The sequence below is a fragment of the Pagrus pagrus genome, assembly GCF_965226575.1.
Source record: "Pagrus pagrus genome assembly, contig: HAP1_SCAFFOLD_70, whole genome shotgun sequence".
Lineage (NCBI taxonomy): Eukaryota > Metazoa > Chordata > Actinopteri > Spariformes > Sparidae > Pagrus > Pagrus pagrus.
The window spans coordinates 273,222-290,279 of record NW_028175393.1 but is presented as its reverse complement, the minus strand read 5'-3'; the positions used below and the strand labels follow the sequence as shown (position 1 = coordinate 290,279).

The window sequence follows — 17,058 nt, the reverse complement described above, 5'->3', positions numbered from 1 at the left end:
CCATCTCGGTTCCAATCATCCTTCCCCAGGATTCAGGTACGGGGCATTTCTATTTTGTATCTGCATTATGCAATGTATCCCGTTCAATTTTACTAATCAATCTTCCTTCATTGCAGGTGATGCAGACGCCCAGTAAAGACAGTGCGGAGCCATAATGCTATCCGCAGCTCGAACATCTGCATCCCAGCTGACTTTGCTATCATTAGTAAGAGGATTTAGTAAATCTAATGCTGGGATTCAAAGGAAAATATCTGTGAATGAATGTTTAATTTTCATAGTTTTGGGGGACCATTTCGATAAATTATGATAGTCTAAATAATATAATATAATAGTAGTGACCAAAATAAATTTTGAAATTAGCGCTAGCTAAAAGTAAGTAAAGATATTTTACTGATACTTTTCTAAGTTTGATATATTCCAGGTATGTTGTGCCGTTCTCACTACCAGTGAGTCAAATACAGCAGCCTGGTCAGTTGTCCTATGCTTCTGAGTACGACACTGTAGTTACCCCTCTATCCCATTGTACAGTGATTCCCAAAGTGTGGGCAGCAGCAGGCTGTGGCCCCTGGTGGGCTGTGAAGGTAATTCACAATAAATAAATATGGTTTAAAAAACATAAACACACACAATAAAACTAAAATCACAGGATCGTGACAAGAAATTTCATTAACAGTCTGATGATTGCCTTAATAGATGTGTTCAAAATACACAAATCACAATTTCCCTCAAGATACAGTAGAGGATAAGGAAGATACGATTTGGATAAGGAAAAACTCCCAGCTTTGAATTTACAACTGACAACTTAAGAGCTATTTGAGAAGGTGGTTACATGCTAAAGTTGATACACAAACAATTACCTTACCAACATACAGTAGGCTAGCAAGGGATATTGAGCGGTAGGATAGCAGATAGGGATGCTGATTATCAATCACTGATCGAAACACCGTTAAGATTTTTTTGTCGTATTTAGTTTATTTTTCATGTAACTTGGTGTATACCTTGTCTGTTCCTTTAACTCATAATGTAGCCTTATGTTGGGACCCACAGATGAAGTCATTCATTGTGGATTTCAAAATGGACTCTGAACTGAACTCAGTGTCCCAGAATTCCCCATTCTTCACACCTAGGTGCAATATTTAGCTTTGAGCTACTATTGGTCAGGGTGACAAACCCCCCTCTGATCAGAGAGTCAAAACTCCAGCGCCTTCCTTTGTTCTCTCTCTTCTCCTCAAGCCTCTCCGCTCCTTTGACTTCTTATCCTCAAGGGCTCCTCTCCATCCCCCCCCCACCGGGCTGCCTGCCCTCAAGATCTCTTCTTCCGGGCTTAACAGCTGCGGAGAGCTGCAAGCTTCATTTGCAGCAGGCCCAAAGAACTTCTCCTCACTGCAGCGGCACGAGGCCCTGCCAGTATTCCTGATCAGTTAGCACCAGCAGCTGCGACACAAAGCTTGCCAGCTAACTTCACCATCTGAGGAACACCAAGCAGGTTAGCACTGAGCTGCTACCCTCGCAAAGGACAGGAGCGAACCTTTTCCTCCTCTGCTGACTTTCATCGGTCCTTGCACAGCAAGAACAGCATTCATTGGAATCCCAACGTTCTCCTGCAACCACCGACACCTTTTCCTTAAAGACTGGTAACATTGAACTGGGCTTAGATAGCATAGCATAGCACAGCTAAGCACAGGACTTTAAACTCTGATTGATGTAATGCATGTGTGTTCAATTTATGTGTGTCCACGGTTTGAGTGTTATTGTAATCTCAGGTCAGGTTATTGGTAGTTTGCTTTCCTAGACGGCTAATTCTACATTAGTCGATTGATGCTTCACACAGACTCAGGGTCTTTGCATGCAACTAACCATCTTCTATAACCTGGCATCCCGTCACACACACACACACACACACACACATTCCTTGAGCCTGGAGCATATCAAACCCACATGTGATATCAGTGACCACCATTGTTTCTTTGTTCTGCCAGACACACACTCACACACACACACACACACACACATACACACACAAACCTGTATATAGTACATGGAAGTTAGTGTGTTTCATCTTTGTAAATAAAAGACTTTTGAACCCACATGTTGTCTATTTAATATTGTACAAGAGTGATTGTTGCCAACTTCTACTTTGTCAAGAGCTCCAAAATCCTTCAACCATTACTAGCTGTTATGGTAACTGGTTGTAGTTATTAAGTTCATTATTAATCAGAGTTACAAACAGTTTAGTACCTTTTCTGAGACTGATTTGGTGAATTGGCTTTTTTTCCCTTCTTCAAGGGTGGTGCCCCGAGGTGATCTAATGTAAATTGGAACTTATTAGTAATCATAATTTATAATTATCCCTGATAATCATTAATTATTATTGATAGCCAAATTTAACCCCAAACTCCCTATTACTGTTGCATGAAGCACTACATTATGGTGGCTCGTGTGTTGTGAGCACAACACTTATGTTTAAAGTGTTTTCCATAAAACAATGTTCATATTTCATATATTATTAATGATTAATTGATAATCAGCAAAGTATCAATTAAAGAAATTGTTTAAAATGTACATCCCTAGTAGCAGATACTACGAGCAGTGTTACTTTTAAAGCCCCACTCCAATATCCAGTGTTACTTCATTATTAACAGTTTTGTTGTAACATTCTTTTCTAACAGACTATGAGCATTTCTCAATACCAAGAATGCAAAGAATGGACTTGTGTTCTTGAGGAGAATGTTCTTGCTAGTCGTTCTCCGAAGAATGAACTCCGGAGATCACAAGAATACAGAATGCTCCGTTTTCAGTTTTGAGACGATGCATTCTTGTGGAGCCAAATGCAGCCTGCACTGATTAAACAGCTGGGCGTTATCATCCAAAACAAGTGCTCTCTCTCTCTCTCTCTCTCTCTCTCTCTCTCCTGTGTATGTGACATGTAAATAAATAAATACACACGTACATAAAGCAGCAACAACCTTCATTCGTTGTACATAAGTATGTTATTTTATTTTTAAGTGCTTCTCAATCTCACGAGCCAACAGCGGGAAAAAAAACCCGCGAAAAGGCTGTTGTTTGTAGATGATCGCCATTGTGGATTTGTGGATTGTGTAGTTAGTAGAGTATTACCACCGTTAAATATGGACCGGCAAGTGTTGCTAGCTGTCGCGGTCGGTATTCTTTACTGGGAGGCTGAGGAGGAAGCTGCTGAGCTGAGGGGGCGTCTTCAGCGGAGGAGAGCCAGGATGAGGAGGAGGAGTCTGGAGAGACCTCGCGCTATCCTAGCCTTTGCTGGATTCGTAAGTTATCTTTTCTTCGGGAGCACTTGGTTTTCCATTCATATTAAAGTTAACAAAATAAATATGGTACGGTTTAGAAGTATTATTATAAATATTAATGTATGAAACAGGATTAACAGGGTCCGCCCCAAACTGTTTAGTAATAGTAACGCTATAGACCCACCCCTTTCATTCATAAATTTCCTACTATGCTACTATACTTGATATGTGATACCTATCACCACCTACTGGTGAAATCATGGGGGGACCCAACAATTACAGGTGAAATAGAGGAGCATATTAAGTTGTATAATTTCTTTATTTCTGATATCTGATACAAGTCTGATAAGTCTTGTGTAATGAATCAAGTGAAGCTCATTTGTATAGAACACAAAACATACATTAAGTTTCATGAGAGAACTATAAATACATTTTTACAGCATGTGTTAAAATTCATCAGTCTATTCAAATATTCATAGTTGATAGTTAAAAGCAAGTCATTAATAAATAAATAAATACATTCAAATATTATTTCATAAAGTAATAAATAAATAAATAAATTCAAATATTATTTCATAGTTTTACTAATTAAAAAATATTTTTTATTTTACTACAGGATCATTCTCCTCGAATGTATGCACAAGTTAACAACACTGTGCCCATCCTCTGCGCCTTCTTCTCTGAGGAGGCTGACCTCAAACCAGCCTTCAGGCTGTCAAGGGAGACCATCAATCTGTTGGTCCAGATGTTGCCCCGGCTAAAGCCACATGGCTGGAGCCACGAAATTGAGGTGGCTGTCTCTCTGTACTGGCTGGCATGTGGCACTTCCTACAGGGTCACGGCAGACATATTTGGAGGCCATGATGGGCATCCTCCACAAGGCTATCCATTTCCCCAAGCCTGAGGAGATGGAGGAGGTGGGAGCAGGTTTTGCTCGGCTGGCTGGGCATGAGGCTTTTCCGGCGTGCAGTTGGAGCCATAGATGGATGCCACATCCGGCTTGTCCCACCTGCGGAGCAGAAGAAGAGCAACAGGGGATTTTTGCATTTTTGGATGTTTACATCGGCAACACGGGGTCAGTCCACGATGCCCTTGTCCTCCAGAGGTCTCCTATGTACAAACAGTCCCTCTACTCACCAGCTGGCTTCTTCCTCCTGTGAGACGGGGGGTACCCTTGCCTGCAGCATCCGGTGGCCCTCATGACTCCCTACCGTCAACCTGTAGCAGGTGAGAGAATAAATTATTTATTACAGTTGTTACTTTGAATTTGAATTCCTGGATGTATTCTACATTACCTGTATTTTAATCAACAGGCCAAGTTGAGGCCCGTTTCAACAGGCATCACGCCAAGGCCCGCAACATTATTGAGCGCACCTTCGGGTTGCTCAAAACCCGCTGGAGAGCCATCTTCCTCCGGGCTTTGGAGATCCGGGCTCTGTTCGCCCCCAAGGTTGTTGGAGCATGCTGCATCCTCCACAACCTTTGCCTGTTAGCTGGTGACATCCAGGAAGAGGAGGAGGCAGAGGAGGATGACTGGGAGGATGAGGAAGCTGGGGGGAATGCTGCCCAAGGTCAGGAGCTGTCGGGAGTCAATCTCAGAGGCAGACTTGCTGCCGAAGAGTCTGCCCCTCAAGAGCTCCCGGCATTTCTGAGGGAGCATGATTACTAAAGAAAAACCCCAAATTCATAATCAGTTCAATAATTATTTGTAATTTTAATTAATGTTAATTGTAAATATTGTTTTGCTGATTAATTAAACATATAACAATGGTTAATTGTAAATATTGTTTTGTTGATTAATTAAACATATAACAGTTAGTTAAACATATAACAATGGTTAATTGTAAATATTGTTTTGTTGATTAATTAAAAATGATTGTATAGTTTATCTCAATTAAAAATGATTATATTATGTGTATAGTTAAACATATAACAATGGTTTGAAAAAACACCTGTAAGTAAAGTCAACCTCCCAATCAGATTTCAGTTTCAGAAGCGTTTGTTGTGACCACCGTTACAAGCCTTGGTGCCTCGATTTGTCTAGGAAGACGTTTTACCTCTCATCCAAGAGGCTTCATCAGTTCATGTTCGCTGACCAGGCTGAGACTGGTCCAAGGTCCGAGGACCAGTCTCAGCCTGGTCAGATGCGAACATGAACTGGCAAATAACTGACAGATAACCAAGTCCAGTTGCGTTTCGAATTTCTTTGAGACCACTTCATTCACAACTCAATACTCACACTATTTAATTGACAGAATAACAATAAAACAACAACAAAGAACTACATTTAAAAATTACCTACAACTACTACGTATATACACTATTTACATTTTCTCCACAAGCCTCTCAAAGAGAGACAAATACTTGTCAGCTCTCTGACTTGCTGCCCTCTCCCTCTCTTCTTCCCTCGCCTCTGCCCTCTTCTCCCTCTCTTCCTCTTTTTCTGCCTGCTCTCTCAGAAAGTCCATCAGCTGCCCACTGGCCCTGGCCCTCTTGGGACCTGGTGGCTTTTCCCCTTCTCTGGGAGGGGCAGAGGACGGGAGGGTGACAACACCACCTGTAGCGGGGGTCAGATTGGCCGCAACTACCAGGGGCGGACTAATGGAGTGCTGCCCCTGGAGTGCGGCATCCATCTGACCATACCATGGCCAGGTGGCAGCTGTCACCCCTCCTGCCTCCACCCCTTTCCCCGTTGGTGGGTCCCTAAGCTCCTAAAAAAATAAAAATTCACTGAATGAATGTTGCCATGTCCAACTTGTTTACTGAAAAGTAGATAGAATGGTGGTACCTTGTACTTTTCTTTCAGGTTATTCCACTTCTTTTGCGCCTGTTTGGGGGTGACAGGCACAGCACTGTCTCTCACAAAGACTCTGGATAAAGCACACACATTCACACAAAAAAGGACAACTTAAACATATTATTACACATTGAGAACACGTTAACAAAGATATTACAGTGACTAACACACAAGCTGACAGAGACTACTGAATGTGATGTAGAATAGGGATTCTCTATTCTCTTCCTTGCATGCATGTAAGTGCAATCATATTATATAGTGAATGTCTGTGTAAATACAAATACTTCATCAATAGTTATATTGATAATATATAGTTAATATTGTTAGTACAAACTAGTATATCACTTAGGTTGATAACTACACCTGTACTATTGCTGTTGCCCTTCACTTGTACTTTGTGGCACTTTAAGTCATTTTTGTTCACCAGGTTACAATTCACACTACTTATTTGATTTGTAGTATTATAAACATTTAGTTTAGCTTTATACTATATTTTCCTTTTATTCATTTAGGTTGCATCAAACTATTTTAAGAGGCTGTGAAGTCTGGCACAAACAAACACACCACCGGACCACTGCTCCTCGTATAAAAACACATAAAAAGCTTACTCACTCCCATCCGGTTTTAGACGAATTCCTCCATCTGGTGAAGAGGGCTTCGTTAGCGGCTCTCCATTTTATGAGAGCTGCGGTTTCGTCAGTTGTCCCTTGATTGAAGTTAAAACAATACAAAAATCAACCAAAATACAGGTCGTTAAACATTTGGCTAGGCTAAGTATAATCTCTTGAACTGACGTTAGTTTACATTATAATTACTCGGATATTAATTTGACGGAATGGCAGCTGTACGAATATGAATTGAAATCGGGGAGAACGGAGGAGCCTGATCCGGGGCCGGGGAGCGACTGAGCAGGAGAGGGAGACCAAAAAAAAGACATAACATACACACACATGCGGGGCCGTAACACCATGCATGATGTACACTTATTTACGTTTGAAGGCACGGACCACAGCACCAAGCACGCAGCACGAAATACACAGACCACAGTACGAGTGGACAGACCACAGAACGAGAGCACAGTATACAGTACACAGCATACACACACAGACCACAGTGTACCGTGTAGATAGATAGTTTATTTCGAACATGTAAAAACCAAAATTATCATGTACAAAGTAAACATAAACTGAAAACTATAAATTCTGTTTACATATCCGAAAAGGAATGGGAGGAAGGATAAACTTATTTTATTCCACCCCCTTTTAATAAATAATACCACTGAAATACTTAAAAACAATATACCCCTATTGATTATCAAACACCTGCCTCATTTCTGTACCTTGTAAAAATCATCTCCTTATTTTTTTTTAAAAACTGGTTTATGTTTGGACATTCCCTGAGCGTCCCCTCCAGACTGTTCCATACCGTTCTAGTTTCTTGAATAATATATCATGGTTTATTGTGTCAAAAGCTTTTTTTTTTAGGTCTATGAATATCTCAACTGTATACTCTTTTTGGTCTATTGAATTTGTTAGTTCCTCAACTGAATCGATTAATGCCAGTGATGTTGCTCTGTTCGATCTAAATCCATATTGACTTTTAGTGAGTAATTTGTGTTATTTATGAAACTGTCCAGTCGGTTATTGAAATGTTTTTCTAGAATTTAAGAGAATCTATAGTAATGACACAGGTCTGTAGTTTGTGAATTGGTGTTTGTTCCCAGTTTTGTACAGAGGTATGATCTTTGCTATTGTCATTTTGTCTGGAAATGTCTGGATCTGGGATTTCAGAATCAGAATCAGAATCAGAATTCCTTTATTTGTCCCGCAAATGGGGAAATTTCTTTGTCACAGCAGCCAAAGGACAGTATCACACTTAAACAGTAATAAAAGTAAAACATAAACAATATAATAAGACATAAGAAATAGAATTTAACTGGTATATACATAATATCTACAATATGAAATTGGTATTTACATTATGACATAGTATTTATTATTTATAATATGGACAGTGTAAGTTTAAACAGTTGATATTTTTATTTACAAACAATAAATAATAAATATGGATATTAAAAATTGTCCAATTTGTGCAAACCAGAAAGTGTGTGGATATGTGCAGAGTTTTTTATTGTACAGTGCACAGTGAGGTCTACTGGGAGCAGTGCTGGTTGTAGACTCTGACAGCAGCAGGAAGGAAGGACCTGCGATACCTCTCCTTCACACACTTGGGGTGTATCAGCCTGTCACTGAAGGAGCTGACCAGTGCTGTGATAGTGGCCTGTAGGGGGTGGGACTCCTCCACCAGCAGCGATGATAGCTTGGCCATCATCCTGCTGTCTCCCACCACCTGCACTGGGTCAAGATTTGTTCTGCTAGGTCAGGTCCAACACTAACAAAAAATGTATTAAAGCTGTTAACTACTTCATTCATATCGTAAAATACTTAGGATAACTTAATTGTTTAGAGCTATTTTTTATTACAGTCTTCAGTATGTTCCATATACCTTTAATGTTATTCTTATCATCTAATAGTTTGTATACTATTCTTTCGGAGCTATTCTTATAAAAAATATAAAAACAAGTTAACTAATATTATATTTTTTTTCTGCCTCCTTGATTCTCTGTCTCATACTTTCTCTGTACAGTGTATTTCTCTTTTTGCAGGCATTCTGCAAACCCTTTGTGATCCAAGGATGATCAGCATATTTTAGTTTCCTATTAATTTTTATCATAGTGTTTTAAATATTTTTAAGAATTCATCATATGCACTATTTATATTATTGCTATTGTATACAATATCCCAGTTTTGCACCATTAGGTCATTTTTGAATGCTGTTATCGATACTTCTGTTCTCACTCTCCTGTACACAGTTTTATTGTCAAGTCAAGTCACAAGATAAGTCACAATTTATTTATAAAGCACATTTAAAACAACCTCAGTTGACCAAAGTGCTGTACAATTGCAAAAGCACAACAAAGTTAATCACAAACACTACAACAAATAATTAAAACAACACAAGGGATAGTAGTCAATTTAAAACAAATTTAGATTAAAAAGAGAGAATAAAAAAGGAGTAAAAAAGAGAGAGAGAGGGAAAGAAAAAGAGAGAGCCAAGATTGCTTGCTTAGCTGGGAGTGAACGCCAAGGAGAAAAGATACGTTTTTAGGAGTGTTTTAAAATGTTCAACGGACTGTGCAGCTCTAACATGGAGAGGTAGGCTGTTCCACAGCTTAGGAGCCGCGACTGAGAAGGCTCTGTCTCCACGAGTGGAGAGTCTGGACCTGGGTACTGCCAGGAGCACCTAAGTGCCCTAGCAGTGGTGTGCAACTGTAAAAGCTCAGATAAATAAGGTGGTGCCAGACCATTCATACATTTAAAAGCAATTAATAAAATTTTAAACTGAATCCTAAAATTAATAGGCAGCCAGTGCAAAGATGCAAGGACAGGAGTAATGCGCTCGCGTTTTTTCTTTCCAGTCAGCAGGCGGGCAGCCGCATTTTGAACAACCTGCAAGCGGCGCAGTGCTTTCTGGTCCAGGCCAACAAACAAGGAATTACAATAATCTAAACGTGATGTAATAAAGGTGTGAATTAATCTCTCAAATACATTTTTTGGGAGATAAACATTTGCTTTTGCCAACAGCCTTAGTTGGAAGAAGCTTTGTTTTGACTATGGAGGATATCTGCTTGTCAAACCTAAAGTCACTCTCTAAAATAACACCAAGGTTCCTTGCAAAAGGATGACAGTAAAACTTAAGGGAGCCAATGGCGCCGTCACATCCATCAAGCAGATTTTGTTGACCAAATAAAATGATTTCAGTTTTGTTTTTGTTTAAAGACAGAAAATTAACTTCCATCCAAGTTTGGATATCTTTAAGGCAGTCTAGTAGAGTCTGAACAGAGGCTTGCCCATTTATCTTTAGGGGTAAATAGATTTGTACATCATCGGCAAAACAATGAAAAGAGATGTTGTAATTTCTAAATATGGATCCCAGAGGCAACATATATATCGAGAAAAGGAGTGGGTCCAAAACAGAACCTTGGGGCACTCCACAACTTAGAGGGGAAGTGGCTGAAAAATGCTGGCCAAGCTGAACAGAGAAGCTCCGGTCTGAGAGGTAGGACTGAAACCACTTAAAAACAGTGCCCCTAATGCCCACACAGGTGTTCAAACGTGACAGAAGAATTTTATGATCCACTGTGTCAAAGGCAGCTGTCAGATCTAAAAGGACCAGGACAGCAGAGTTACCAGAGTCAGCTGTCAAAAGGAGGTCATTAAACATTTTTAAAAGCGCTGTTTCTGTGCTGTGGCGTGACTTAAACCCAGACTGGAACTTCTCTGAGATACCATTTTGATCAATAAAAGACTGAAGCTGTTCATATACCACCTTCTCCAAGACCTTAGAAAGAAAAGGAAGCTTGGAGATGGGCCCTAAAGTTTGATAAAACTGTTTGGTCAAGGTTATGCTTTTTGATGAGGGGCTGGACCACAGCATGTTTTAAAGCAGCTGGAACACAGCCGGTCATCAAAGATAAATTCATCAGGTCCATAACACGAGGGCCAATGATATGGAAAACCTCCTTAAAAAGGCGGGGGGGGGGGGGGGGTGCTGTCAAGAGGACAATAGGAAGGCCTGAGGTGCTGTACAAAATCAGTTAAAGATGGGAGGGAGACTTGCTCAAAATTCTCAAAGACAGCAGGGCATATAGGAGGGACAGCAGGATCTGATGCAGACGGCAAAAGAGAGGACCTAATAACAGAAAATTTTATCAATAAAGAAATTCAAGAAATCTTCACACAGTTTGGATGAAGGAATAATAGCACTGTGATCACAGGGGTTCAAAATATTATTCAAAGTACTAAAGAGAAACTGAGGCTTATGGTTGTTAGCTGACACAAGATTGGATAGAAACTGACTTTTAGCAAATTTGACAGCATTTTGATATTTGATCAGACACTCATTTAAGATTTCTATGGAAACTTGTAGATGATCTTTTTTCCACTTTCTCTCAGCAGGTCTGCATGTGCGTCTTAACGTGCGAGTGGTGTCATTAAGCCAAGGCTCTCCTACTCGCTTAGAGCGTTTGCACCTAAAGGGAGCCACTGACTCCAATATGTCAATACAGGTACCATTAAACATGTCCAAGAGCTCATTAAGAGTGAGACCACAGTCGTGATCCTGCAGTACAGAGTCGCAAAAGGCTGCAGAGAATTCGCAGGCAGTTGTAAGGGTTAATTAATAACCCTAACCCAATTTAACCGGGGGATGAGGCAGTGTGATATTGAATAAAACAGCAAAGTGGTCGGAGATGTGTGTGTCAACAATCTCAATGACATTTAACTCCAGACCGAATGACAATATGAGGTCCAGTGTGTGTCCCTTTTCATGTGTTGGGTCAGATACAGATACACACAAATTAACTTTAATCTGTAGATGTTGCTCGCTGCACTATACTGTATAGTATACTGTAATACATACAAGCAATGATATATACCTATAAAGTCTCCCTAAATGTCCCACCCACAGCACTCTTTGTATATATAAACTGTATACACACAGTCCACATACACAGTATACGTATACAGTCCACAGGATATGAAAAGAAGGATTGGCTGACTGTGGCTATCCTGAAGAGACTGTTGCCGGTGTGGGGAAACGAACCCACCATAGATGATCCGTCAGATTCATAGTCCAGTATTTCAGTTTCAATTAAATTCTTTATTGGTGATTGAGCATGATTGCAAACTTAATTAGGTGTGGTTTTCCTATAAAAGGAAATAAACAACAGAAATAATAGCGAAGGCTTTGACCATCTGGAAGCCCCCGGCAAAGGCACGGACCGCTGGCGGCGAAGGCTCGGACCCTCTGAAGCCGGAGGCGAAGGTGGCTAGAACCCTCTGGAAGCCGGCAGCGAAAGGCGGCTGGAGGTCGGCAGCCAAGGCTCAGACTCTCTGGGAGCCGGCGGTGAAGGCAGCTGGAACCCACTGGAGGCCGACGGCGAAGGCTTGGACCCTCTGGAAGCCGGCGGTGAAGGGGGCTGGAACCCAATGGAAGCTGGCAGCAAGGGCGGCTGGAACCCACTGGAAGCTGGCGGCAAGGGCGGCTAGAACCCACTGGAAGCTGGCGGCAAGGGCGGCTAGAACCCTCTGGAAGCCGGCGGCCAATGATCGGACTCTCTGGGAGCCGGCGGTGAAGGCAGCTGGAACCCACTGGAGGCCGACGGCGAAGGCTTGGACCCTCTGGAAGCCGGCGGCGAGGGCGGCTAGAAACCTCTGGAAGCCAGCAGCCAAGGCTAGAACTCTCTGGAACCCACTGGAGGCCGGCGGCCAAGACACGGACCCTCTGGAAGCCGGCGACGAAAGTACGACCTGCAGCGTGAAATACACAGACCACAGAACGAGTACCCAGTACAAATGCCGCATACACAGACCACAGTACGTACACCGAATACACAGAATAGAGTACACAGACCACAGTACATAGTATACAGCATACACACAGACCACAGTAAAAATCCACGGTATACAAAACAGTCCACGGTATACGTATCAATCCGAAGTGCACATACACGGTATACACAACAGCCCACAGAATACATACAGTCCACAGTATAAATCCACAATATACATAACAGTCCACGGTATACACAAGAGTCCACAGTGCACAGACACGGTACACATAACCGTGCACACAACAGTCCACAGTATGAATACAAGGTATATACATAACAGTCCACAATATGAATCCACAGTACACATAATAGTCCACAGTATGAATACAAAGTATACACAACAGTCCACATACACAAAAGTGCACAGTATGAATACAAAGTATACATAACAGTCCACGGTATAACTCCACAATATACATAACAGTCCACAGTATGAATACAAGGTATATACATAACAGTCCACGGTATAAATCCACATACAGGGTATACATAACAGTCCACATAGAATATACATAACAGTCCACACAGTCCACATAATAGTCCACAGTATGAATACAAAGTATACACAACAGTGCACATAACAGTCCACGGTATGAATACAAGGTATATACATAACAGTCCACAATATGAATCCACGGTACACACAGTCCACATAACAGTCCACAGTATGAATACAAGGTATATACATAACAGTCCACGGTATAAATCCACATTATACATAACAGTCCACACACAGTCCACATAATAGTCCACAGTATGAATACAAAGTATACACAACAGTGCACATACATGGCATACATAAGAGTGCATACAACAGTCCACAGTATGAATACAAAGTATACACAACGGTCCACAGTGCACATACATGGCATACATAACAGTGCACGGTATAAATCCACAATAGTCCACACACAGTCCACAGTATACATAATAGTCCACACACAGTCTACATAATAGTCCACAGTGCACATACATGGCATACATAACAGTGCATACAACAGTCCACAGTATGAATACAAAGTATACACAACAGTCCACAGTGCGCATACATAACAGTCTACATAACAGTCCACGGTATAAATCCACAATATACACAACAGTCCACATAATAGTCCACAGTATACACAACAGTCCACACACAGTGCACACAATAGTCCACACAACAGTCCACAGTGCACACACATGGCATACATAACAGTCCACATAATAGTTCACAGTAGGAATACAAAGTATACACAACAGTCCACAGTGCACATACATGGCATACATAACAGTGCACGGTATAAATCCACAATAGTCCACATAATAGTCCACAGTATACACAACAGTCCACAGTCCACATAATAGTCCACACACAGTCTACATAGTAGTCCACAGTGCACACAACAGTCCACAGTGCACATACATGGCATACATAACAGTGCACGGTATAAATCCACAATATACACAACAGTCCACATAATAGTCCACAGTATACACAACAGTCCACACACAGTCCACAGTATACACACCAGTCCACAGTCCACATAATAGTCCACACACAGTGCACACAACAGTCCACACTGCACACAACAGTCCACAGAACAGTCCACAGTGCACACACATGGCATACATAACAGTCCACATAATAGTTCACAGTATGAATACAAAGTATACACAACAGTCCACATAATAGTTCACAGTATGACTATAAAGTATACACAACAGTCCACAGTGCACATACATGGCATACATAACAGTGCACACAACAGTGCACACAACAGTCTACATAACAGTCCACGGTATAAATCCACAATATACACAACAGTCCATATAATAGTCCACAGTATACACAACAGTCCACATAATAGTCCACACACAGTCTACATAATAGTCCACAGTGCACACACGGCATACATAACAGTCCACATAATAGTTCACAGTAGGAATACAAAGTATACACAACAGTCCACATAATAGTTCACAGTATTAATACAAGGTATATACATAACAGTCCACGGTATAAATCCACATACACGGTATACATAATAGTCCACAGTATGAATACAAAGTATACATAACAGTGCACACAGCAGTCCACGGTATACATCCACAATATACATAACAGTCCACACACAGTCCACATAATAGTCCAGTGCACACAACAGTCCACATAATAGTTCACATTATGAATACAAGGTATATACATAACAATCCACGGTATAAATCCACATACACGGTATACACAACAGTCCACAGTATGAATACAAAGTATACACAACAGTGCACACAACAGTCCACAGTATGAATACAAAGTATACACAACAGTGCACATACATGGCATACACAACAGTCCACAGTGCACACAACAGTCCACAGTGCACACAACAGTCCACAGTGCACACAACAGTCCACAGTGCACACAACAGTCCACAGTGCACACACAACAGTCCACAGTGCACACACAACAGTCCACAGTGCACATACATAAGTCCACATAATAGTTCACAGTATACATATAGTCTACATAAATTGTATACAGAACAGTCAAGTCCACATACAGTCTACAGACCACAATAGACATAGCACAGTCTACATACCACCGACCATAGTATACATACCACAGTACGAGGATCTTCTGGAAGCCTGCGGTGAAGGCGGCTGGAACCCCTCTGGAAGCCAGCGGCAAAGCAAACAGGAACCCTCTGGAAGCCGGCGGCAAAGCCAGCAGGAACCCTCTGGAAGCCAGTGGCGAAGCCACAGACCCTCTGGAAGCCGGCAGCAAAGCTGGCTGGAACCCATTGTAGGCCAGCAGCGAAGGCTTGGACCCTCTGGAACCCGGCTGGAACCCACTGGGGGCCGACGGTGAGGGCTTGGACCATCCGGAAGCCAGCGGTGAAAGCAGGGACCATCTGGAAGCTGGCAGTGGAGGCTCGGACCCTCTGGAAGCCGGCTGGAACCCACTGGGGGCCGACGGTGAGGGCTTGGACCATCCCGAAGCCGGCGGTGAAAGCAGGGACCATCTGGAAGCCGGTAGGAACTTGATGGAGGCCAGTGGCGAAGGCTCGAAAACTCTGGAGTACACAGACCAAAGTATGAGTACACAGCATGCAGACCACAGCAGGAAATACATAGAACGAATGCTGAGTACACAGTGCAAATACACAGTACCAAGTACACAGACCCTCTGGAAGCCAGCGGCGAAACTGGCAGGAACCCACTGGAGGCCAGCGGCGAAAGCTCGGAACCTCTGGAATACACAGTACGAGTACACAGCATACACACAGACCACAGTACGAATACACAGTATGAGTATACAGCATACATACAGACTGCAGTATCAATACACAGTACGAGTACATAGCATACATGCAGTCCACATACCACAGTAAAAAAGGATTGAATCCTCTGGAAGCCAGCGGCGAAACTGGCAGGAACCCACTGGAGGCCAGCTGGGAAGGCTCGGAACCTCTGGAAAACACAGTACGAGTACACAGCATTCACGCAGACTACAGTACAAGTACACAGACCACAAAACTAGTACACAGATCACAGAACAACTACACAGTACGAATACAGAGTAGACAGGCAGACCCCAGTACCAACAAAGAATACACAGTACGAGTACATAGACCACAGTACATGCAGTCCACATACCACAGAACATAGTATACATACCACATAAAAAGGATTGAATACTTTGGAAGCCGGCAGCAAAGGCGTGGACCCTCTGGAAACCGGCAGGAACCCACTGGAGGCCAGCGGCGAAGGCTCGGAACCTTTGGAATACACAGTATGAGTACACAGCATACATACAGACCACAGTACGAATACACATCATACATACAGACCACAGTACAAGTACACAGCATACACAGACCACAGAACAAGTAAACAGCACAAAATACAAATTATTATTATTATTATTATTATTACATAAGTTTATGATGAAACCTAAATGCAGTTTAATTCATGGTTCTGCCATCAGACTTTATTGAAATGTTTAAGTTAAAATAGTGGTGAGAGATTACTTCCTGTCGGACTAATGTAAGACATGAGCCGGAAGTTGTGAGTGAGAATTGAGGAAGAGAAAAAGAGACGAGAGAAACTACTGGCTAATCAGGCACACACGTTAATTATTCTGTATATTTGTGTACGTTTTGTATGGTAAATAATTTCTGAGAGTGATGTATGTGAATTGTGTTTGTTGCAGTTTTCACAGTGCTCCGTAACTTTCAAAGAGAGAAAATAAATTGATTGTGGACATCAGTAAGAGGCGTGATTCCTTTAACCAGTGTAGATACAGTGAAAATGTGTCCTAATCCATCACAAGGCTTCAGAGTTTCTCATCCGACTACGGCTAAGACGAGTGGCAGTGCTTACATCCTGCAGCAAGCTACAGGCTGCAGCAAGCTACAGGCTGCAGCAAGCTACAGGCAGTGGTGCTACACATCCTGCAGCAAGCTACAGGTTTCGGTGGGCAGCAGTGCTTCTCATCCTGCAGCAAGCTACAGGTTTTGGCGGGCGGTGGTGTTTCTCATCCTGCAGCGAGCTACAGGCAT

General features: G+C 42.0%; 2 protein-coding genes across 3 annotated transcripts; one reads left to right on the top strand and one right to left on the bottom strand.

Annotated features, from left to right (window-relative positions):
* Positions 1-2,205: 2,205 nt before the first annotated feature.
* Positions 2,206-5,048, top strand: LOC311253922 (uncharacterized protein). 2 transcript variants are annotated; one of them, XR_014622055.1, is made up of 3 exons: positions 2,206-3,287; positions 3,883-4,493; positions 4,580-5,048. XR_014622055.1 is itself a non-coding variant. In XM_084384379.1 (2 exons), the coding sequence occupies exons 1-2, from the start codon at positions 4,466-4,468 to the stop codon at positions 4,933-4,935; spliced, it is 384 nt and encodes a 127-aa protein (XP_084240505.1). In that variant the 5' UTR covers positions 3,833-4,465; the 3' UTR covers positions 4,936-5,048. The 2 variants fall into 2 exon arrangements, 1 of the variants encoding a protein (XP_084240505.1); XM_084384379.1 differs by lacking the exon at positions 2,206-3,287 and having other exon boundaries at positions 3,833-4,493.
* A 1,484-nt stretch (positions 5,049-6,532) lies between these two features.
* LOC311253921 (uncharacterized protein) lies at positions 6,533-15,912 on the bottom strand. Its single transcript, XM_084384378.1, has 3 exons — positions 15,881-15,912; positions 15,118-15,746; positions 6,533-6,769 (listed from the first exon to the last, which is right to left on the bottom strand). Exons 2-3 carry the CDS (start codon positions 15,604-15,606, stop codon positions 6,740-6,742), a joined length of 519 nt encoding a protein of 172 aa, XP_084240504.1. The 5' UTR covers positions 15,607-15,746; positions 15,881-15,912; the 3' UTR covers positions 6,533-6,739.
* Positions 15,913-17,058: the final 1,146 nt, after the last annotated feature.

Excerpts from the sequence above, each read along its gene's own strand:
- LOC311253922 (XM_084384379.1), top strand. The coding sequence starts at position 4,466 with ATGACTCCCTACCGTCAACCTGTAGCAG. Across the intron at positions 4,494-4,579 it reads CTACCGTCAACCTGTAGCAG|GCCAAGTTGAGGCCCGTTTC; the intron begins GTGAGAGAATAA and ends TTTAATCAACAG.
- LOC311253921 (XM_084384378.1), bottom strand. The coding sequence starts at position 15,606 with ATGCTGTGTACTCATACTTTGGTCTGTGTACTCCAGAGTTTTCGAGCC. Across the intron at positions 6,770-15,117 it reads CAGAAGATCCTCGTACTGTG|GGACAACTGACGAAACCGCA; the intron begins GTATGTATACTA and ends ACTTCAATCAAG.